We start from the raw sequence: 24793 nt of genomic DNA on the forward strand, positions 1-24793 counted from the left end.
AATAGGAAGTTAAAATAGGTTATCAGCAGTTCTTCCGCTCAGCATCAAACCGGATCAATCCCTCTTCTCCCCTCTTCCATCAGGCAAAAGGTACAGAAGTTTGAAAATGCACATCTCCAGATTCAGGGACAGTTTCTTCCCAGCCATTATCAGGCAACTGAACGGTCCTCTCACCAGCTAGAGTGTGTTCCTGGCCTTCTATCTACCTCATTTGAGAGGTTTGAACTATCTTTATTTGAACTTTATTAGACTTCAATGTTATACTGTGTCTTGCACTAAATGTTGTCCCCTTTATCCTGTATTTGAGCACTGTGACAGCTGATTGGACTCATGCATGGTCTTTTGCTTGACCATATGGCATGCAAACCAAAGCTTTTCATTGTACCTTGGTACACATAACATTAAAAAACTAAACCGAAATTAAACAAATAGCTTAGTTTAATAAGTTCATAATGCACTCACAGAAACCCGAGACGCTCTGTAGCAGGGAGTCAGCCACTGTATCAAGATAGAGATGCCAATGAGCTTTAAATAAGATCCATGTTAGGTTGGTTCCAACTGAAGGCATCAACTTAGAGCAAAGTCTTCAGATGTTCTGACCAGAGAGATCAGACTGCATCATTGAAGTTGAAAGATTCCACTGCAGTCTAAAGAAGGGTCCCCACCCAAATTGCCATCCATCCATATCCTCCAGAGATTGCCTGACCCACTGAGATACACATCTGCTATCACATTCACATAGGACTTCAAATGGTGTAGGTAAACAACTTCCCCTCGCCCATGAAGAGCCATGATGGTTGCATTAAAAAGCTTCCTTATCAAGCTTATTGACTTCATTCTTAATTTCCGAACCTTTCTCTGGCCTCCTGCAATCCTGTATCATCTCGGCATATCTGCTGCCCACATCCATATATCCATTGCCCCTTCACCATCACCAAGGTTCCAATCCTTTACTCTTTATTCCCCAGTTCCCTCGTCATTCCATTCCCTCACTCTCACCATTTTTCTCCATTTTCCTACTTGCCCTCCCTCCACCCCACCCCTATATGTTCCTTCTACATAGCACTGTATTTTAATTCAGCCTTAAAACACCCCTTCACCGATTTATGCTCCCTTCATTTGTTGAACGTTTATACATTTCCTTGCTTAAATGTAGCTCCTCTGTGAAACCTGCGGAAATGTTTTTGGACTTTGAATAATCTGGGTAACTACAAATTGCAGTGATGGCAAAATAGAGATATCATGATAAGCCATTACAATATTTTTACAAAAAGATTGCTTCCTGTTGCATCCTTGTGCAACGTGGCAATACTTTGTGGTGTTCATTAAGATCAACAGATGAATAACAAAGCCAGATGTTTAAGGAACTATTTAAGAATACTTGCACCAAGTATGTTTGTGCCATTGTCATTTCTGAATATGGTCTCAGTACAGCGTTCATAATGCACACTCTGGAACATCGATATTGATAAGTCTCTATCACTTCCTTAGCATGACTGGCATTCAGTGGATGAACATTTAACATCTTTCAGAGTTAAGCATTACTGCTCCTACTTTAGATGGAGCTCCTTATATCCTTTGTTGATAATCACAAACAATAAGCTTTCAGTTACATTTGTACCTGTATTCAAGATGTATTCAAGAGAGAGTTAGCTCTTTGGGTTGATGTATATGGGGAGAAAGCAGGAATAAGGTACTGATTTTGGATGATCAGCCATGATCATATTGAATGGGGGTGCTGGCTCGAAGGGCCGAATGGCCTATTCCTTCACCTATTTTCTATGTTTCTATGTTACATAAAACTCTTCACTTCAAACACCTCTTTGCATTCTACGCTGAGATAAGAATTTGGATCCTGACCCTGAAATGTTAACTGTTATTTTTCCTCATAAGCTGCCTGACCCACTTCTTGTGCTATGGGAGCAGGTTGGTGGAAGGCCAATGTTTTGTGGGTTTGGTAGAAGATCCATTCGCTCATACGGTTTGTTCAGCTCCAGGAAAGATGTGATTAACTACAGATTCACAAGTTTGTTGAGGGGACAGGAGGAAATAAGTTATAAGGAGAGACTAGATAGACTGAGATTACTTTTCCTGGAGTAAAGGAGGCAGAGGGATGACTTTCTAGAGGTTTATAACATCATGAGGGGCATCGATAGTGTGTGAAAGTCCAACGTTGGAGGACATCGGTTTAACGTGAGAGGGAAACATTTTAAAGAGGATCTGTGGGGCAAAGTTTTCATACAGAGGGTGGTGAGTGTATGGAACAAGCTGCCAGAGGAAGTGGTATTTGCAAGTACAATTTCAACATGTAAAAACCTTTTGGACAGGAACATACATGGTTAGGAAAGATTTATGTACCAAATGCAAGAAAATAAAACTAGCTTAGACAGGTACCTTGGCAGCATAGGCAAGTTGGGCTGAAAGGCCTGTCGTGGTGTTCCATATGTTTGCTTCAGTGAATGAGTCAAAGTAATTTGGATCTCCCTGTTGGTTTGTTCCTGGGCCAGGCCAAGATGCCCATTTGCGGGTGTGTCCCCTCCACACACCTCCACCCCCCCAACCCCCCCCCCCCCCCCCCCCCCCCCCTCAACATGGGGATGATTGATTGCCGCCATAATTTCCCTAATTTTCCTTGCAGGGGGTGATGAGGTTGATTGGCTCTGGGGTGCGCCTGTCTCTGGGGTGAGTGCCAATGTTGCTCCCCTCCACCCCCCCACGTTAGGGGCCGGGACCCAACAGGTCCCACTTGGTCTAGTATGTAATAAAAATGAACTGCAGATGCAGGTTTATACCAAACATAGACACATGGTGCTAGAGTACCTCAGTGGGTCAGGCTGCATCTCTGGAGAAAATAGATGGGTGGCATTTCAGGTTGGGTCTGAAGAGGGTGGGTCTGAAGAGAGGTGAAGACACAAAGTTGGGTGGCAGTGTGAACTGTGAAGAGGATGTTAGGAGGTTGCAGGGTGACCTGGACAGGTTGAGTGAGTGGGCAGATGCGTAGCAGATGCAGTATAATATAGATAAAGTGAGGTTATCCACTTTGGCGGCAAAAACAAGGGGGCAGATTATTATCTCAATGGGGTTAGGTTAGGTAAGGGGGAGTGCAGCGAGACTTGGGCGTCCTTGTACACCGGTCACTGAAAGTTGGCTTACAGGTACAGCAGGCAGTGAAGAAAGCTAATGGAATGTTGGCCTTCATAACAAGAGGATTTCAGTATCGGAGTAAAGAGGTTCTTCTGCAGTTGTATAGGGCTCTGGTGAGACCACATCTGGAGTATTGTGTACAGTTTTGGTCTCCTAATTTGAGGAAGGACATCCTTGTGATTGAGGCAGTGCAGCGTAGGTTCACGAGATTGATCCCTGGGATGGCGGGACTGTCATATGAGGAAAGATTGAAAGGACTAGGTTTGTATTCACTGGAGTTTAGAAGGATGAGGGGAAATCTTATAGAAACATATAAAATTATAAAAGGACTGGACAAGCTAGATGCAGGAAAAATGTTCCCAATGTGGGGCGAGTCCAGAACCAGGGGCCACAGTCTTAGAATAAAGGGGAGGTCATTTAAGACTGAGGTGAGAAAAAACTTTTTCACCCAGAGAGTTGTGAATTTATGGAATTCCCTGCCACAGAGAACAGTGGAGGCCAAGTCACTGGATGGATTTAAGATAGAGCTCTAGGGGCTTGTGGAATCAAGGGATATGGGGAGAAGGCAGGCACGGGTTATTGATAGGGGACGATATGCCATGATCACAATGAATGGCGGTGCTGGCTCGAAGGGCCGAATGGCCTCCTCCTGCACCTATTTTCTATGTTTCTATGGTTCCGATCCCAAACGTCACCTATCCAATTTCTTCAGGGATGCTGCCTGTCCCACTGACAGGTACTCCAGCACTTTGTGTCTGCTTTGGCTCAAAAGGGCGCTGGATTGGAATATGAAATGAAATGGATTGGAATATGAATGAATTTGCAGGGTTGCAAGAAGAGGGTGGAGGAGTGGAACCAGCTAGATTGCTCTTATAAAGAGTTTGTAACCCAAAAAGTTCCTTTCCAACAGCCATCTCCCCTTTGCTCCATTAATGAAGAAGGATCCTGACCGGAAACGTCATCTGTCCATTTCCCTCCGCAGATGCTGCTTGGCCCGTTGAGTTCTTCTGGCAGTTTGTTTTTGCTCCAGATTCCAGCATCTGCTTTTCCTTGTGTCTCTATTTATCCCCAGTGTCCTGATTAATAGTTATCCTTCTACCAACACCACTAAAACAGATGATCTGGTTATTAAGACGTTACTGTTTCCAGGAGCTTGCTTAAATGCAAACTGACTGACATGTTGCAAACAGCACCTGCAATCCAAAGGTACTTTCACTGGTCGTGTGCCTTTTATTTCCCCGCTAATCTGAAAGACTGTAAATAAATGGCTTACCAGTTGTTTCCGATTCTCTTCCAGGAAGAGTCCCAGCAGAGTGAGAAAAGAGCCGAAGGCAAGCTTTGGAAGAAAGCAAAAATGATTCCGTGAGTTACATCACTCATATCCTGATGAATCTGAATAGCCATCATTGTAATAGATTTTGTAATATCAAGCTGGAGGTGTTTGCCTTTTTCAACTAACTCACCAAAATACGTCATGTACATGGTATTCATTTGGGCTGCCCAGTACATTTCTGTTTAAAGCTGAAATAATTCAGTCTCTGAAATAAGTAGAAGATAATGGATTTCTTGTCAGGATTACAAACTCATCACATGAAAAGTAAGTTATCTGGACAAATTCCTACATTTGGGATGAATTTGTCTCTCAAAATCTTTCCAGCTGTACACTCCAGCCCATATCACTCAGCCCTCTGATTCTTAAGAAATGCTTCTTTGTTACTTCACTGCTGAACTATTGGGAATTTATATATCAATCCCAAAGCCTCAACAATACCTCACCCTTCCATCAAAACCATTTTCTTTGGTTATTCCAATGCCTTAAATTCTTTCATGAAATTCCAATCCTTTCACTGTGCCTTCTTTTTTTCCCCCTAAACCTCTTCATTTTAGAGCTGATGCTAAATATATACTGGGAAAACAATACTGCAGATGTTCTGAATACGAAACAAAAACAGAAGTACTATAAGAATTCAGTGATCGACAAAAATGCTGGAGAAACTCAGCGGGTGAGGCAGCATCTATGGAGCGAAGGAATAGGTGACGTTTCGGGTCGAGACCCTTCTTCAGACTGAGGGTGTGGGGGGGCAGGAAGAAGAAAGGAAGAGGCGGAGACAGTGGGCTGTGGGAGAGCTGGGAAGGGGAGGAGAAAGCAGGGACTACCTGAAATTGGATAGCCAATGTTCATACCGCTGGGGTGTAAACTGCCCAAGCGAAATGTGAGGTGTTGCTCCTTCAATTTACAGTGGGCCTCACTCTGGCTATGGAGGAGGCCCAGGACAGAAAGGTCGGATTCGGAATGGGAGGGTTGAGCGACTGGAAGATCAGGCTGGTTATTGCGAACCGAGCGGAGGTGTTCGGCGAAGCGATCGCCAAGCCTACGCTGGTCTCACCGATGTAGAGCAGCTGACATCTAGAGCAGCGGATGCAATAGATGAGGTTGGAGGAGGTGCAGGTGAACCTCTGCTGCACCTGGAAAGAGGCTTGGGTCCTTGAATGGAGTCAAGGGGGGAGGTAAAGCGACAAATGTAGCATTTCCTGCGGTTGCAAGGGAAAGCGCCAGGAGAGGGGGTGGTTTGGGTGGGAAGCGACGAATTGACCAGGGAGTTACGGAGAGAGCGGTCTCTGCGGAAAGCTAATGGGAGGAGATGGGAAGATGCGGCCAATGGTGGGATCCCGTTGGAGGGGGTGAAAATGGCGGAGGGTTATTTGTTGTATGTGATGGCTGGTTGGGTAGAAGGTGAGGACAAGGGGGACTCTGCTCTTGTTATGAGTGGGGGGATGGGGAGTGAGAGCAGAGTTACGGGGTATAGAAGAGACCCTAGTGAGAGCCTCATCTATAGTAGAAGAGGGGAACCCCCGTTCCCTGAAGAATGAGGACATCTCCGATGCCCTGGTTTGGAACACCTCATCCTGGGTGCAGATGCGGCGTAGACGGAGGAATTAGGAGTAGGGGATGGAGTCCTTACAGGAAGCAGGGTGGCCAGTCAGGCAGCACCAATGGAAAGGGAAAACAGCTAACATATGATGAAGGGTCTTCCATCGAAACTGTTCATTGGCTTCCCTCTCACAGATGCTGCATGACTGGCTGAGATCTTTCAGCAGTCTGAAGAAAGGTCTCGACTCGAAACATCACCTATTCCTTTTCTCCAGAGATGCTGTCTAACCTGCTGAAATACTCCATCGTTTTGGGTCTATCTTTGATTTAACCCAGCATCTGTCCTCCACACCTTTCAGCATCTGTTTCATGATCAGCATGAATTCAGTGGGCTGAGGGCATGTTCACATGTTGTTGGCATCCCAAATAAGATCTTCAACTAGTATCATTAAACAGATTTCCTGGATATGATCTATAAAAAACAGCTCCATGTATAGTTCCAGCAAACATTGGACCCATGTGAGTATCCCAAAAGCCTCCTAAATATCACTTTCCTATCTGGCAGCACTTTCCCCCACCACCATCTGCGTAAAACCTTGCCACACACATCCCTTAAACTTTGCCCCTCTAACCTTAAAACCATGCCTTTTAGTATTTGATATATCCTTCCTGGGAAAAAGGTTCTGGATGTCCACCCGAACTATGCCTCTCATAATTTAATATACTTCTATAGGATCATCTCTGAACCTTCAGCATTCCATATAATACAATCTAAATATGTCCAACCTCTCCTCGTAGCCAATACTCTTTAATCCAGGCATCATGATGGTAAACCTGCTCTACGCCCTTTCGTAAACGTCCACATCCTTTCTGTGTTGGGGCGACCAGAACTGCATGCAATACTCTAAATACCCGAAACATCGCCGACTTTTTCTCCAGAAATGCTGCCTCACACACTGAGTTATCTAGCATTTTGTGTCTAACCCTATACTATGACCTGTTTACGGCCTGATGTTCGATATTACTTATTTCTGTCGCATGAAACCATCTGGTAGACAGTAGAATCATGTAATATTTTCTTGACCTTCTAGAGCCGGTTGAATCATCTTAGCATAGTAGATTGGATCATCTATTCCCTCTCCTAACAACAACCTTCCACGCATCCCTTCCAGCAAATGATCACAGTATCCACTTAAAAATTGATTAAACTCTGGCATATCCTCAAATTCCTGTTAAATCTCTTGCGATCTGACAGAAAACGAAACGTGGATACGACACATGTTGGAATTTGGAAGTGATGTACGGGATACCATTTGGAATTAATTTTGAGACAGAATCATACGATGTCAATGAAGTTTATAATCTACTAGATCAAGGGGGACCAGTTGGGCCCCTTCCCCTCAACACGGGGTTGTGCGGGGGGGAGGGCTGCGGCGTCACACACACACTAACCACCCCCCCCCCCCCCCCCCGCACACAGGGTGTGGGAAGGGGGGTAAGGGGGAGGGAGGGGGGAGAGGAGGGAGGGGGAGGGAGGGAGAGAGAAGAGGGGGAGAGGGGGGAGAGAGGAGGGGTAGAGAAGGGGGGAGGGGGAGAGAGAGGAGAGGTAGAGAGAGGGGGGGAAGGGGAGAGAGAGGAGGGGAGAGAGAGGAGGGGGGAGAGGAGGAGGAGAGAGGAGGGGGTAGAGAGGAGGGGGAGAGGGTGGTAAAGAGAGGGGGTGGAGGGAAGAGGAGGGGTGGAGGAGGTGAGTGGGGTGGATGGGGGTAGTGGGGAGGGGGGGCAGAGGAGGGACGGGAGGGAGAGAGAGGAGGGGGGAGAGAGGGGTTAGAGGGGGGTGTAGAGGGGAGGGGGGAGAGGGAGGACAGGAGGGAGGGGGAGAGAGAGTAGAGGGGAGAGAAGGGGGAGAGTGGAGGGGGGTAGAGAGGAGGGGGAGAGGGGGTGGGAGGAGAGGGGAGGGGGAGAAGAGTAGGGGGAAGAAGAGGAGGGGAGGAGAGGTGGAGGGGGGGAGAGGAGGAGAGCCGGGCAAGCGAGGGTGCTGCGAAAAGCGCAGAGAGCCCGGGGAGAGAGAGAGAGAGTTGTAGTACAGGGCCCGATTCTAGTACAAAGCTCTTGGGAAAGCCGAGCCGAGGTGCGAGCGTAATTTCCTGTCGCTCTTTGCGACGTCATCACTCAGGTGCTCAATCCTGAGGGAAGGGGGTAGGGGAGGGGTGGACGGGATGGTTTGGAAGGGAGGGGGAAGGGGGTTTAGAGGAGGGAGGGTGGGGGAGGGCAGGGGGGGTGGGGGAGAGGAAGGGGGAGAGAGAGACGAAGGGGGGAGAGAGAGAGAGGGAGGGGGGAGAGAGGTGGGGAGGGGGAAGAGAGGGGGGGAGAGAGAGAGGGGGGAGAGAAGCGGGGAGATGGGGAGAGAGAGCGAGAGGGGGGAGAGAGAGAGAGGGACAGAGAGAGAGAGAGAGAGAGGAGAGGGGTGGGGCGGCGAGGCACAGAGCGATCTGAGGACGGTGAAAAGCAGCGGGGGGACTAGCCGATCGTGGCTTCCACAAAGGGAAGCACACCCACCAGCGTGACAGAGCCGGGCCGAGCCTGGGGGGGGGGGACAGACGATCAGGCCTCCCCGGAGAGGAGGTCGTCCCCTGTGACGGGTAGACAGGAGAGGGGAGAGAGGGAGGGAGGAGAGGGGAGGAGGTGAGAAGAGGGGGGGGATGGAGGGGAGCCGGGCGAGTGAGTGGGCTGCGAAATGCAGAGAGAGATAGAACTGGCCTCTGACTCTCTGGAAACGCACAGCTGGAATGAGCGAGCGGGCGGGCAGAGGATGGGAGGGGCGGGGCTTCACGAGCTGCACGGGCAGCGTGGAGAAGCTTCAGCGCACGAGGCGCTTCTGAGCTCGAGATCTGCAGAACAAAGATCCTATAGCGGAGCTGAGCTGTAGGATCTTTGTTCTGCAGAACTTTCTCGATCTTTCTGTGCCTTTTGAAGAACGTGGAGGGGGGTGGGTGGGATAACGTACCTCGTGGAAAACTGCGCATGCGCATTGACAGCAGCTGCATTAATCCAGAGCAGCGGGGGATGGGGCCACAAGGAAAGGCATTGTGAGGTCAGCAGCTGGGCAGTCTTTATTTATTTTTTTAAATGTCAGTTTGGTGATAAATTTTAATAAATAATTAACCAAATTTATAGAGGATTGGATTTTTGAAATCATAAGGGAAATTTCTACCAGAAGATGTAAAAAAATCACTGCTATTGTAACGTCAGCAGCTGGGCAGCGGTCAGATTTAAAAAAAAGGTCAGATTGGTCAACAATTTTAATAAAAAGGTCGGGAAAATAATGTACCAAATGTACAGAGGAGTGGATTTCTAAAATCACAAGGAAAATCTCTACTGAAATATGTAAAATGTTTCCCGTTTCGGCGTCTGGTTTTCGAGGAGATACGTTTCACAGGCAAAATGACACACACACACACACACACACACACACACACACACACACACACACACACACACAAAAGTATACTAGACCCAGTGCAGACCCGTTGTGTCGATTCCTCCAACGCCCGGTTGCGGTGAGGGGGTGGGGGGTCTGACATCACACGCACTAGCCAGCCCCACACACACACTAACTACCCCCCCTTGATATAATATTATTAATTTGCTCCTCATACACCATTACCGCCCTATCCACTGACGCATAGCCCCCAACTCACAGGCGCGTTTGGAGAGGGATGGGGGGGGGGGGGGCGGTAGAGAGTGAGGGCAGAGAGTGAGGGCAGAGAGAGAATGGGGAGAGACAGAGAGAGAGGGGCAGAGAGAGAAGGGCAAGAGACAGAGGGAGAGGGGGGTGGAGGGGAGGAGTAAAGAGGGTGGGGAGAGAGAGATGGGAGGAGGGTGGGAAGAGAGAGGGGAGGAGAGAGAGGAGGGAGGGAGAGGGGGGCTGAGGGGTGGAGGAGAGAAGGGGGTTTAGGGGAGGGAGGGCAGGGGGGTGGGGGAGAGGGAGGGGGGCGAGAGAGGGGGAGAGAGAGGGAGGGAGAGAGGGAGAGGGAGAGAGAGAGGGGGAGAGAGAGCGAGAGGGGGAGAGAGGGGGAGAGAGAGAGGGAGAGAGGGGTAGAGAGAGAGGGTGAGAGGGAGAGAGATAGAGGTGGGGAGAGAGAGGGGGAGAGTGGGAGAGAGAGAGAGAGAGAGAGAGAGAGGAGGGGAGAGAGAGAGAGAGAGAGAGGAGGGGAGAGGGGAGGAGAGAGAGAGAGAGGAGGAGGAGGTGAGAGAGAGCGAGGAGGAGAGAGAGAGGGAGGGGGGAGAGAGAGAGGGGGGGAGAGAGAGGGAGGGGGGAGAGAGAGAGGGGGGGGAGAGAGAGGGAGGGGGGAGAGAGAGGGTGGAGAGAGAGGGGAGAGAGGGGGAGAGAGAAAGAGAGGGTAAGGGGGGTCGCAAGGTTTTTTTCAAAGCTCGTTTGCCCGCTCGCAAGGTTTTTTTCAAATGACTTGTGAGCGGCGCGACTGGCAGCGCTTGGGTTTGCAGCGGGAGGGAGGGGTGCAACCATTTTCTTCCATCGGGCGGGGGCGACGGAGAGGATTCAGAAGCAAGCCGGTGGCCTCCGGTGACCTCCCGATCTGCAGAATGCCTGTTCTTTCTGCGCATTTTGAAGAAGGGGGGGGTTGCAGTGGGGGGGCGGGCGTGGGCCCGAGTGAGGCCGCCAGCCAACTGCAAACAGGCGACACGGGAGGGACACGGAGAGGGATGCGGAGAAACAATAAAGTTCAATGCTATGAAAAAATAAAATAAACGATGCTTTAGTCCACAGCGGGGGGGGGGGGGCAGGAGGCAGGTGGGCCTCGATTGGTGGGCATGTGGGCATTGTGACGTCAGCAGCTGGCAAGCGGCGATTATTTTTTTTAAGTGAGTTTTGTGAACAACTTTATTCAAAATCTGGGGAAATAATTGACCGAATTTAGAGAGGATTTATGAAATCATAAGTTAAATCCCTACCGAAATTGTGAACATCTCTGCGTTTTTGGGTCTGGTTTTCGAGGAAATACGTTTCAAAGGCAAAATGACATACACACGTTAACAATCAGCACGGGAGCACCTCAAGGCTGCATGCTCAGCCCCCTGCTGTACTCACTCTATACTCATGACTGCGTAGCCAGTCACAGTGCGAACTCCATCATCAAGATCGCTGACGATACCACTGTTGTAGGACGTATCACTGATGGGGATGAGTCAGAGTATAGAAGAGAGATCGCGCAACTGTCCATATGGTGCCAGCACAATATCCTGGCCCTCAACACCAGCAAAACCAAGGAACTGATTGTGGACTTTGGAAGGAGTAGGATGGGGACCCACAGTCCCGTTTATATCAACGGGTCGACGGTTGAAAGGGTCAAGAGCTTCAAATTCCTGGGCGTGCACATCTCTGAAGATCTTTCCTGGTCCGAGAACACATGCAATTATCAAGAAAGCTCATCAGCGCCTCTACTTCCTGAGAAGATTACGGAGAGTCGGTTTGTCAAGGAGGACTCTCTCTAACTTCTACAGGTGCACAGTAGAGAGCATGCTGACCGTTTGCATCGTGGCTTGGTTCGGCAACCTGAGCGCCCTGGAGAGGGAAAGACTACAAAAAGTAGTAAACACTGCCCAGTCCATCATCAGCTCTGACCTTCCTTCCATCAAAGGGATTTATCGCAGTCGCTGCCTCAAAAAGGCTGGCAGTATCATCAAAGACCCACACCATCCTGGCCACACACTCATCTCCCTGCTACCTTCAGGTAGAAGGTACAGGAGCCTGAAGACTGCAACAACCAGGTTCAGGAATAGCTACTTCCCCACAGCCATCAGGCTATTAAACCTGGCTCAGACAAAACTCTGATTATTAATAACCAATTATCTGTTATTTGCACTTTTATTAGTTTATTTATTCATGTGTGTATATATTTATATTACGGTATATGGACACACTGATCCGTTTTGTAGTAAATGACTACTATGTTCTGTGTGCTGAAGCAAAGCAAGAATTTCATTGTCCTATCAGGGACACATGACAATAAACTAACTTGAACTTGAACTTGAACACCCACTCACACACACACACACAGAGTTTTAAAAGTATATAGATAGATATGATGAATAATTTACAAGTACCGGAGCTTCAATTAACCGTCCACCTGTTAACATTCATTACAGTTTCTTATACTCTTTGCAGAAATATGATAATAAGTAGCACAAGATCGGTTTATAAATGAACCAATTTTCCCACTACTAATGGCAAGAACTACACCTATTCCAAAGACGTTAACCTCCTTCGCAGTGAATTAATACATCGGATTCCATGCATCATATTTGCACAAAAATTCAAAACGGCATGTTAATTGATGTCAAGATATTGATGTCCAAATATTAATAATAATTACCATACTCATGAAGTTTACATCAACTATTGGCCAAGTTTTTCCAGTCAGAGTGTCTAGAGGATGGGGACTGGACAAGAGGATGGGGACTGGACTTTGTGCCTTCCCCCACAGTGGGAATCACTGTGGGGGGATGTTTTGGTGTTGAATTTCTTTATGAACACTGTGTTGTATTTTTATTAGTGTGCTGCAAGGACATCAGAATTTCCCCTGAATAAGGGGATTAATAAAGTATTTATCTATCTATCTATCTATCTATCTATCTATCTATCTATCTATCTATCTATCTATCTATACGTGTATCTATAATACAATAAATCTTTGTCTTGTTTGTGGCTGTGTGTGTGTGTGTGAATATCTGGTTAATTCCTATTTTCTTCCAAATGCTAGGCCACAGCTTTCCCATTTCACACATACTACTCACATTTTTCCCATCGAGGTGATAAACATCTTCCCGTCGCATTCCACCTATATATCGGAAGTTATTAATCATTTAAAGTTTAAAAAACAGCCCGAAAACTCACCCATTTCAGAAAAAAACCAGTGACGTCACAATGCACTCACAAGGCAGGACGGGACACTCCGGGAGGCAGGGGCACTCCAGCGTTCGCGGTGAACGTGGAGTGGCAGCGGTTGCCAGTGCCCGATGCCCAGCGCTGCTGGTGGTGCTGGAGTTGGAGTGAGGGCGGAGCCCAGGGCTTGGGATGGGGCCGTGATCGGGTCTGAGAAAGAAAGCGCCGCTGGAACCAAGGACGAGCCTGGGTCCAGGGTCAGGCTCGTAGATGGTCAGGGCCTGCACTGGTGCCCAGGCAGCGGCTGTTCTGACGGCTGGAGTCTGGAGATGAAGTTGGGGCCTACACTGGAGCCCAGGTGGCGGCCAAGCTGATGGCTGGAGTCGACAGCCAGGGCCGGGCCGAGTACGAGAACAGGCCGAGTTCCAGGCCCTGGCGCTGCTCTAAGGACATGGGTAGGTCAGGGGGAGAGGGATAGAGCTGAGAGCGGAGCGGGAGGAGGTGAGGAGAAATGAGAGGAGGGAGAGTGGGGGGGAGGGGGGGGGGGAGGGGGGGAGGGGGATGGGGGGGGGGGGTGGGGGAGGAGGGAGAGGGGGGGGGAGGGAGGAGGGAGAGAAAAAAATGGTAGCGCGGCACCAACGGATAAGAACCCACAACAGCTCCAAGCATAGAACAGCGAGACGAAAACCTCCCGCCACCACCCCCCCCACTCCCATACGAATCCGCTAGCCCTACCACCCCCACATTACTCAAGCTCGCGTACCCCTCCCTCTCTGCTCCCTCCTTCTCTACCCCATTCCCCCTCCATCTACCCTCCTCTACCTCTCCCTCTCAACCCCCTCCCTCTCTATCCCCTCCCTCTCAACCCCCCTCCCTCTCTGCCCTCCCCCACTCTACCCCTCTCCTTCTCTACCAACCCTCCCTCTCTACCATCCCCTCTCTCCCCCCATCCCTCTCTAACGATTGAAGAGGGAGGGTGAAGAGGAGGAGGAGGGAGTGCTGGGGGATGAGGAGAAATGTGCCGCGCCTGCGCAGTTGGGGGCTATGCATGAGTGGTACAATATTGTGTTGGGGGAATGGCTTGCTTTGGGGAGCAGACCCAACGGGTCTGCACTTGGTCTAGTATATATATTTTTTATTTTTTTTTATTTTTTTTATTTAGATTAAATCTTCAATCTTTATCTTTATTGTCATTGTGCAGTGTACAGTACAGAGACAACGAAATGCAGTTAGCATCTCACCCAGAAGAGCGAACATAGAATAATGAGCAATAAATATATATACGTACATACAGTAGTGGTAGTGCAATTTTTCTGGGGGAAGGAGTGTCCGGGGGGTGGGGTGACTGGCAATCACCGAGGTACATTGTTAAGTAGTGTAACAGCCGCAGGGAAGAAGCTGTTCTTGAACCTGCTGGTCCGGCACGGAGAGACCTGTAGCGCCTCCCGGATGGTAGGAGGGTAAACAGTCTATGGTTGGGGTGAGAGCAGTCCTTGACGATGCTGCGCGCCCTTCGCAGACAACGCTTGCTCTGGACAGACTCAACAGAGGGGTGAGGAACCGGTGATGCGTTGGGCAGTTTTCACCACCCTCTGCAGTGCTTTCCGGTCGGAGACAGAGCAGTTGCCATACCATACTGTGATACAGTTGGTAAGGATGCTCTCGATGGTGCAGCGGTAGAAGTTCACCAGAATCTGAGGAGACAGATGGACCTTCTTCAGTCTCCTCAGGAAGAAGAGATGCTGGTGAGCCTTCTTGACCAGTGTTGAGGTATTGTGGGTCCAAGAGAGGTCATCGGAGATGTTGACCCCCAGAAACCTGAAGCTGGAAGCACGTTCCACCTCCGTCCCGTTAATATGGTGTGCGTGCCGCCCCTAGAACCTCTGAAGTCCACAATGAGCTCCTTGGTCTTCTTGGAGTTAAGGGCCAGGTTGTTGTCAGCGCAGCATGCTGCTAGGAGCTGGACCTCCTCCCTATAGGCCGACTCATCGTTGTTGCTGATGAGGCCAACCACTATATAATATAGTGTATATATATATACACTATATTATATATATATATATATATATATATATAAACATCTAGTCACTCTGACTGGAAAAATCTGAGCCAATAGTTAATTTTACATATTTGAAAAATCAATTATCCTACTAGCATCTAACAACCCTGGAAGGCATCAGAAATTTTAGCGCTGAGACCCAAAGTGCTAGATGAATAAATCTAATTTGAAATCGGACATCCAGGCCAAAGACCCATACAATTAAAAAATGTGGAATAAAATCTTAGGTAGCAGTTTACCCACTTCCCAGCTTAGTCAACTGCTGAACACATTAAAAGTTTAGGCTGTTCCTGAATGTCTGTTAAATTCAGAAACAACGGAAAAGCTATTCCAAATTATTTAAAAATTGAAAAAAATTACATAATTTTGTTGAAAGTTAAACAAGCACTAAGATATTTAACACATCGGGAAATGGATCAGTGCGGAGAGAAACAGTCAATATTTTGGGTCAGTTAAAAATAATTAAAAACATTCAGCAAAGGTCAATGAATTCAAAAGGATTGTCCATTACCAAATGATAATCATATAACAGTTCCACTACTTTCAAATGAAGGGAGATGCAATTCCTGAACCAGCTCTAACCTGATGCAATTTGTCCAGGCAGCGACTAGACATTGCCAGTGAATATTGGTCAGCAGGCTAATTGACATTCACACTCACACACTTCAGGGCATGAATTCTGACCTCAGTGTCAATTATGAGTGGAAGTATTAACAGTACTGCACCAAACTGCTGATAATTTCTGAAATATCCAGACCATTTTGTATTCTGGGCCATTTACCACAACTACTGTATATTCCTTGTACTCAATGCAAAAGATCATTTCTGTAAACGAGACCTTACTCCAGCTGGATTATAATATGCCTTTAACCACCACCATTTAACAGCATACAGCAAATACAGAGTTCAATATCTTATCCCTGTATGTATTAGTTATATAACATGCGCCCATGTCTCTTTGTGATCTCTTTGATGCAAGTTAAGTTTGTTACAAATTTATATGCGAAAAATGACATTGTGTATACCAAATGTTAATCTTTTTCCCTCACAACGTTTCCACTCCTTTCTAATGAAGGGAGATGCAATTCCTGAACCAACTCTAAGCCGATGCAAGCTTTCCACGCTAGACTAGACAGGAAATTGCCGGTGAAGATTGGTCAGCAGACTACAGTTAGCTTTCATTTCATCATAAGTGGGTGATATCCAATTTCTAGCCAGTTTTTCTCAACCCACATGGAGCTAATACCTAAACACCCTTAAAGGATTCAATACTGTCCAAGATATATAGTCTAAGATTGGAGGTGAAATCTGGGAAGAGTAGATGGAAATGTGGAGGGCTTAGTGGAGGATTAATTGTTCTGTAGCGAATGTTTTTACAGTGGATATTCAATAACAACCTCTAATTTGCCACAACTAATATGTTAATGAACATTGTATGTACTCAAACATATGTTCAGTTTTTTAATAGCATATTTCTTATTTTCACCTCACCGCCCTGCTGCTATTATTGGTTTTAACAAGCTACTGTATTTAAGAGGTGTATAAAACAACCTGGGGGCAATTCTCCCCATAAGTTTACGAGGAGACATGTGGTCCCCATTTCATTAATGGCTTTCCCAGTCTCCCAGATAAAAGACATGAGGAGATGCAGTGGGATATTTAAAGGAAAATATTGGAAAATACTCTGTAAACAAAAGGGAATCTTGGCCAAATGCTGTAACATTGTGCACAACTGGAAGAGCAGCTTTTCAGCAGAGCCTTGCCGAGATACGTCATAAGTTACATGAGCGGAATTAGGCCATTCGGTCCATCGAGTCTACTCTGCCATTTCATCATGGCTGATCTATCTCTCCCTCCTAACCCCATTCACCTGCCTTCTCCCCATAACCTCTGACACCTGTACAAATCAAGAATCTATCTATCTCTGCCTTAAAAATATCCACTGACTTGGCCTCCACAGCCTTCTGTGGCAAAGAATTCCACAGATTCACCACCCTGACTAAAGAAATGTCTCCTCATCTCCTGCCTAAAAGAGCGTCCTTTAATTCTTAGGCTATGACTTGACTTGATGACCTCTTGTCCTAGACTCTCCCACTAGTGGAAACATCCTCTCCACATCCACTCTATCCAAGCCTTTCACTATTCTGTTTGTTTCAATGAGGTCCTCCCTAATTCTTCTAAACTCCAGTGAGTACAGGCCCAGTGCCGACAAATGCTCATCATAGGTTAACGTATTCCTTCATGGGATCATTCTTGTAAACCTCCTCTGGACCTTCTCCAGAGCCAGCACATCCTTCCTCAGAAATGGTGCCCAAAATTGCTCAGAATTTATTCCAGTCTTGGTACTTTTGCTACCAGTCGAGGATATTACTGACACTAAAAATCCCTCGTTATCTTCTTGAATGAAGAGGAGATTCTAGATAGCTGAAGTGTAGAACCAACATGATATAAGAATAGAGGCCTGGCACACAACATCTACTAATGATAATAGTTAAAGCTGCATTTTAAACTCTGAGAAGGTAGTGGAAATATTCAGCAGATCCAGCAGCATTTATAGAAAGAGAAACTGTTTTATTTTAACAATAATTCATTAGAACCACATTGTGCCAAGACATTTTATTTACTTAGTTTTTCTTTTATTTATTTCAGATGGTTGTATTAAGTGCAGCAAGAAGCTGTTGATGCAATTATAATGTCACAATTACAATGGTATCACAGTTGTAATCGGACATTAAGTGTAACTTTGTCCTTCTTTCGCACTCATCAATTGTTCTGCATCTTAAAGCCTGTTATATCTCAAACTTTTCCTAGGTCCTATGAAAAACCACCAACATGAAATATTAGCTATTTTGCTCTCTAAGGATTTGTATGTATTTTTTTTACTTTTATTGCAAATTTCTGGCATTTGTATCACATTTGTTTTGCTACTTTGGCATTATCCGTGGTGAGGAAGTTTCCACTAGTGGGAGAGTCTAGGACTAGAAGTCATAGCCTCAGAATTAAAGGACATTCTTTTAGGAATGTTCTTTTCACACAAAGGGTGGTGGATGTATGGAACAAGCTGCCAGAGGAGGTAGTTGCAGCAGGGACTATTCCAATGTTTAAGAAACAGACAGGTACATGGATAGGTACACAAAAATGCTGGAGAAACTCAGCGGGTGCAGCTGCATCTATGGAGCGAATCCTCGACTGGTAGCAAAAGTACCAAGACTGGAATAAATTCTGAGCACCTTCGCTCCATAGATGCTGGTGCACCCGCTGAGTTTCTCCAGCATTTTTGTGTACCTTCGATTTTCCAGCATCTGCAGTTCCTTCTTGAACACAGGTACACGGATAGGACAGGTTTGGAGGGATATGGACCAAGCGCGGGCAGTGGGACTAGTGTAGCTGGGACATGTGGGCAAGATGGGCCAAAGGGCCTGTTTCCACACTGTATCACTCTATGACTATAAGATGATGAATTTCTTTAGTCAGAGGGTGGTGAATATGTCGAATTCTTTGCCACAGAAGGCTGTGGAGGCCGTCAGTGGCTATATTTAGGGCAGAGATAGATAGATTCTTGATTAGTATGGGTGTCAGAGGTTATGGGGAGAAGGCAGGAGAATGGAGTTAGGAGGGAAAGATAGATCAGCCATGATCTCCTATGAGCTCAGAGAATAGACATGTTTGTGGGTGTTTCCATGAACGAGTGGAAAGTTATCCTCTCCAATTTGCACTTACAATTATTCCTGATGCGTAGCCAATGACACTTATATTTTCTGTCCTTGTTGCGATGAATATACCAACAGCAGTGGTGATGAGGGATAGAAGTAGAAGAGTGCTTGAAAGCCATACCGCCCTTTTCTTCCTTCTCATCAGTAGCTCTGAAAAAAAGAATATCTTGGTAATATAATGAAATACAATTCCATCTTCATTCCTTCTGCATAATCACTGGCTACAATTACAAGAGAGAAGTTATTTAATCAGAGCATGTTTTAAATAACTGGGTGATGAAACATTGTGGTATTTGCCTACAGAAAATTTGATTACTCATTCTACTAAGAAGATAGCTTTGAAATGAAAATTGTTCACAAAACATTGCTTATATTTCATATAATAATAATAATAATATATTTTATTGTCATTGCACATAAGCGCAACGAGATTTGGTATGCAGCTTCCATCCGATGTCATAACTTAAATAACTAATAAAATTTAGATTTAGATACCCCGAGAACATGGTTTGTAAAAAGAACATTACAACAGTAAATAGTCAAAACAGTTCAAACAGACTAAAGTGCAGATGTATCTGTGCGACGTGACCATCCAAGGGAGACAGTCCATGGGGGGTGGGGGGCACTCAGCAGGGCCGGTTCAGAGCCGCTATAGCTCTGGGAATGAAGCTGTTCCTGAGTCTGGAGGTTCGGGCGTAGAAGGCCTTGTAACGTCTGCCGGATGGAAGTAGTTCGAACAGTCCATTACAAGGGTGTGAGGAGTCTTTATGGATGCTGACGGCCTTCCTGAGGCACTGTGTAATATATTATATAATATATATATTATATAATGATGATAAATATGTAAGTATGTTCCTTTGAGTTCAAAAGAATGAGGGGTCACCTTATTCAAACATATAAGATCGTATGGGGTCTTGGCAGAGTAGATATTGAGATATTCTCACCAGTGGGAGAGTTACAAACAAGGTAACAGAGCTGTGGAGTAAAGACTAGTCATTTAAAACTGCATTACTGAAACATGGCCTTTGGCTTACTAAGTCCATGCCGACCATCAATCACCCATTCACACTTGTTCTATGTTATCCCATGGTCACAGGGAGAACATGTACTGTAAGCTTCACACAAACAGCACCCAAACGTCAGGATGGAATCCGGGTCCCTGGCATTGTGAGATGGCATCTCTACTAGCTGCACCACTGTGCCATCCTATGAATAACTGTAATTCTCTGCCCCCGGTAATGAAGGATGCTAGATTAATTTATATGTTTAAGGTGCAGATAGATAAATACTTGAAAGATTGAAGAATTTAAGATTATTAGGAACTGGAACATGAGCAGTTGAGGTCAGCAGTGATTGTATTTACGGGTGGGGCAGGCTTGAGGGGCCAGGCTGCATATGCTGGCTCCAGGGGCGGAAAACCCGGGGGGGCCAGAGGGGACACGTCCCCCCCATGTTTTGAGAGGTGGGGGACATCCCCCCCAAGTTTTTGTAATCCGGATTTTAAAACCCGGTGAAATCTCTGCTTTCCGCGAGACAGTGGGGGTGGGACTGATGATCGAGGGCGGCGATTGGACGAGAGAGGCGTCGGTCAGCAGGCAATGGGGGTGGGACATGATGATTCAGCGCGATGATTGGAGGAGGAAGGAGTGGGAGGGGGGAGGGGGACTGAGGATAGAGTGCGGTAATTGGAGGAGGGAGTCGTGGCACAGACCTGCGCCTCACCCGCAGCCAGGATCAATCCCGGCCGGCTCTCCGGCGCTAACCCGTCCCCTCCCGAGTACCCCCCCCCCCTCCCGAGGGTGGCCAGAGAGGTCAGCAGCAAAGATCCTCCGCTATAGGATCTTAGGTCGGGAGTCAGACGGGCGCGGTGCCCCCAGGCCCCCAGCCAGCGCAGAGAAGCAGCACTAAACCCAGCTCAACTCTGCCTGTCCCACCAGGTGAGCCTTCAGCCCTTCCCGGACTTACGGGAAATATGGCCAGCGGGGAGAAGCAGCGCTGGTATCCCGTTCGTTCAGACAGGGCTGTAGTTAACCTGGTGAGTCAGGCAGAGTTGAGCTGCATTTAGCACTGGATTGAGCCTCCGAAGCCTTGTGCGTGTGTGTGTGAGTGTGCGCATGCGCGCGTGGCCGCCAAAAAATTGTGTCCCCTGGTCCCCTCCATGTTTTGATAGCGAGTTCCGCTCTTGGCTGGCTCTACCTACTTGTAAAATGACCGTTTATTAACTAGGTGGCACAGTGGCGCAGGGCTAAAGTTGTGGCCTTACAGCATCAGAGACCCTGGTTCGATCCTGATTACAGGTGTCATCTGCACAGAGTTTCTACGTTCTCCCTGTGACCATGTGGGTTTTCTTCGGGAGCTCCGGTTTCCTCCAAGATGTACAGGTTTGTAAGTTAATTGGCTTCTGTAAAATTGTAAAGTGTCCCTTGTGCATAGGATAGTGTTGGTCGGCACGGACTCGAAGGGCCGAAGGGCCTGTTTCCACACTATATCTCTCAAGTCTAAAGTTGGTGCTATCCATAAGTGAAGAATTGATTAGATTGAAGGAAATTAAGACACGTGATTGCTGGATGTCACTAAGCAGAAATGTTTAATTATAAGGAATAATTACTCAGCTCTGGTGACACTATCGTACAATTCAGGAAAAAATGGTTAATTTATCAGAAAGCTCAGAAAACTCCTGTGAAGTTTTTCAGGATTCAAGAGTGTTTAATTGTCATAGGTGGTGCTGGAACAATGTAATTCTAACTTGCTGTAGTTTTACTGGCACATTAAACTCATAAACACAACAAATAAACATTCCAGGTCAACTGGCCCATGAAAGGGTTCGTCACTTGGACACTTTCAGCTCCCATTTGGTTCCATTTAAATTTTTATGTGAATGTGCTCATGCACATTTTCACTTCACACAACAAACCTGCCAGTTAATCTGGCCTTCCACTGACAAAAGAGCTGTCAATCCAGAGGCCAGTGGAATGACAACAGATGGAGTTCTAGTTCCAGGATAACAGCGAACCATCTGTATACTTAAAGGTGCTTGGAAGATCTGGCTTTAACTCACTGCTGCCTTTGCTTTGATGCCAACGTTGATGAATTGTCTTGCTATGCAGTCACAACAAATGTTTTCTTCTACTTTAGCTCAACTAATTTAAAATAGCTTATCCTTGGCTTTCTGAAGTTTAAAGATGAGCTTAGTTTAATTTAGAGGCAGCATGAAAACAGGCCCTTCGGCCCACAGAGTCTACGCCGACCAATGAACACCTGTTCACGCTAGCTCTAGCCCTTCAGTCTGAAGAATAAGGACCATGACCCCAAACGTGACCCATCCTTTTTCTCCAGACCTGCTGAGTTACTCCTGCACCTCCACACTAGATCTATGTTATCTCACTTTCTCACCCACTCCCAACATATTTGGGGAAATTTTACAACGTACAAACATGCATGTATTGGGGATGTCGGGGACATAATTTGATTATTCTGGTCATCTAATTCTCATGGAGAGGATGCACTGCACATAGCTAGGCATGACTATCAAACTTCATGTGCACAAAGAGTTGTTTCACTGTCCTTTTGGGGACATGGGCTCATCCTATATAGCAATACTCACCGATGCTTTCATAAGGTCTGTCTTATCCGTTTGTTCATGGCCCAGAAAGTGGCCCAACTAGTGCTTTCATCCTCATTTTACCTGTTCTTCCTTTGCTCCAGTTTGAGTGGCTTCTCCTTCATATTAAAGCAGCATACAAGAGCCCACCATGGGGAATGCCAAACTAAACCCGAATAAATTCTCATTACGGTAGGGAATGCATGACAACTGTTTACTCTTCAAACACAATGGCTTAAGCAAGCCTTCATCTGTAGTGACAGAATGGCATAAAACGAAGTCCCTATTAAAAGAGATTTAAAGCTGCAGACATGCCAGTGAATTGCCATACCCTTTATGCTGAGAAACTTTGTTCTTTGGCCTGCCTCAATTCATGCTTGCAACAGCTCAACTTCAAAATACCTAGTGTGTCTAACTAGTGATACTCAGAACTTAACCATCCTCGATCTCCATGCCTATATACTCAAGTGAGATCCCACGGAGTTCTGCAGGCAATTTGTGGGAACATGCATAAACTACAATAGAATCTGAAGAGATTGGTTTTGCAATGGTAAACTGTCACAGATAATTTCTGCCCCATTTTTATTCTCCAAAAGATATTTTGTGCCAACAAGATACTTGAAATCACACCAAACATGGTGATGTTCTCCACCTCAGTCTTTTCCTCCGTGCACTTTCCAAGAATCTGTCTCTTTTAACGTGAGAAAATACATATGATTAATGCACTTTTCCTCAGTTGATGATTTGGCTACAGAGGTATTCAAGCTTTATATGCAAAGGGATATCCAACTATCCAACAATGTAAAGATTACTGAAACAAATTTGAATTAGCAAACAGTTTGTGATATAATTTAAAACACATTTCAATTAATCTCTTAATTTTAATTGAATGTTCATGTTTTAATCACAAAATATTTCCAAGTTTTTATTAAACAATCCTGAAACATTGTGAGCATTACGCAATCTTCACAATAAACTTGTACAAGAGTTTAATGCAAAAATACAGTTTATTAGATCAGCCGTCCTTTCAGGAATTTATTTCTGTGGAGCTACTTTGAATGCATAATTAATTCATTTCTTGACAAGACATGCTCAAGTACATATTGATTGTGAAATGTAAACCCTTTCTGGTTAAGGGAACTAGGAAATAGGATGATCCATATCAAACCATAATGCAAAATAATAAATAACGTGATCCAAATTTGTTAGAAAATGTAATAATGCCTTGATTTATTTGTGTCAGGTAAAAGGATAAGTCCAGTTTTTATACATGTTCTCCCTGCATTAGATCCAAAATTCAGTCAGTTAAGAAACTATTTTGGAATCAAAGGTTATAACACAATTTAAACAGTTCAGGAAATTGCTTGTGGTGAACCATAACAACTTGATCATAGTTATGCTCTTTATTTTATGATTTGAAATGTCCTTTATATGTAATGACCTTTGCAAAATAAAAAGGAAATGAACATATTCAGTTTAATTATACGACTCAAAACATTCACTTGTATTCAGTTCATGTAATCTTAGTTATTTGGACCTGTGATTATATTGCTATTGTTTTTGGATGTTGGCTTTGTTAATTTGTTTTCCACTTCAGAATCGATTAGATTTCATTGTCCTTTTGCCCAACCAGCTATTATTGTTTGTCAATGAGCCATTAAACACACAAAAGCAGAAACCAAGCTGAGGAACTGGGAGTCTTGCATGAATTTTCCCTTCCACTTGCCTCAAAACCCTTAACATTTGTGAACCATGCAATTAAGCAATTCACTGAATGAACCCAGAAGTCAGAGGATAATGCAAAACATAACAAAATATGCTGGAGAATGGCCCATTTTGCATTTCTAATTGAGTTGAGGGATACAATTACCTCTTGCCAACAGTTTTAACAAATGGAAGTAACTTTAAAAAATAAAGAACAAAATGAATAGAACAGCAAATCATTTAGCCCCATGTGTCTGATTCACCATTCAATAAGTCCGTGACTGACTGATCTTTTATTTCAGTACAATTTTCCTACATTAACCCTTATCCCTCGATTCCCTCACTGCCATAAAATGTGTTGATCTCTATATTAAATATATTCAGTGACTGGCAATCCACAGCTCTCTAGCGTATAGCATTCCATAGATGCACTAAGATCTGGATGAAGAAATGTCTTCTCATCCCAAACTCGTGAATCTTTTATATTTTTCTCACAACATAGTAGGAGGCCATTTGGCCCAAGTCTATGTAGGCTCCCAGAGCACTTATATTCCCCTTTTTTCCCTGTAATCTTTTCTCTCTCTCTGCCCATCATCAATTCCTCCCAATAACCTGTATTCACTGACACAAGCATCAATTCATAATGGTCATTTAACCTACCTGGCAAGTTCATACGTTCATAGGTTATTGGAGCAGAGTTAAGGCATTTGGCCCATCATGTCTACTCTGCCATTCAATCATGGCTGATCCATCTTTCCCTCTCAACTCCATTACCCTTCCTTCTCCCCATAGCCATTGA

At 45.8% G+C, this 24793-nt stretch overlaps 1 protein-coding gene across 2 annotated transcripts in view; it reads right to left on the reverse strand.

The window, feature by feature from the left end:
• Positions 1 to 24793, reverse strand: part of LOC116979968 (transmembrane protein 255B-like) — a 78903-nt gene that overhangs the window by 49668 nt on the left and 4442 nt on the right. For both annotated transcript variants that reach the window (XM_033031953.1, XM_033031952.1), the window contains 2 exons: positions 18697 to 18839; positions 4418 to 4480 (listed from right to left, as the gene is read on the reverse strand). In XM_033031953.1, coding sequence (XP_032887844.1) covers positions 4418 to 4480; positions 18697 to 18839 — 206 coding nt within the window. The remainder of the gene's footprint in view (positions 1 to 4417; positions 4481 to 18696; positions 18840 to 24793) is intronic.

The sequence above is a fragment of the Amblyraja radiata genome, chromosome 13 (genome assembly GCF_010909765.2).
Source record: "Amblyraja radiata isolate CabotCenter1 chromosome 13, sAmbRad1.1.pri, whole genome shotgun sequence".
Taxonomy (NCBI): Eukaryota; Metazoa; Chordata; class Chondrichthyes; order Rajiformes; family Rajidae; genus Amblyraja; species Amblyraja radiata.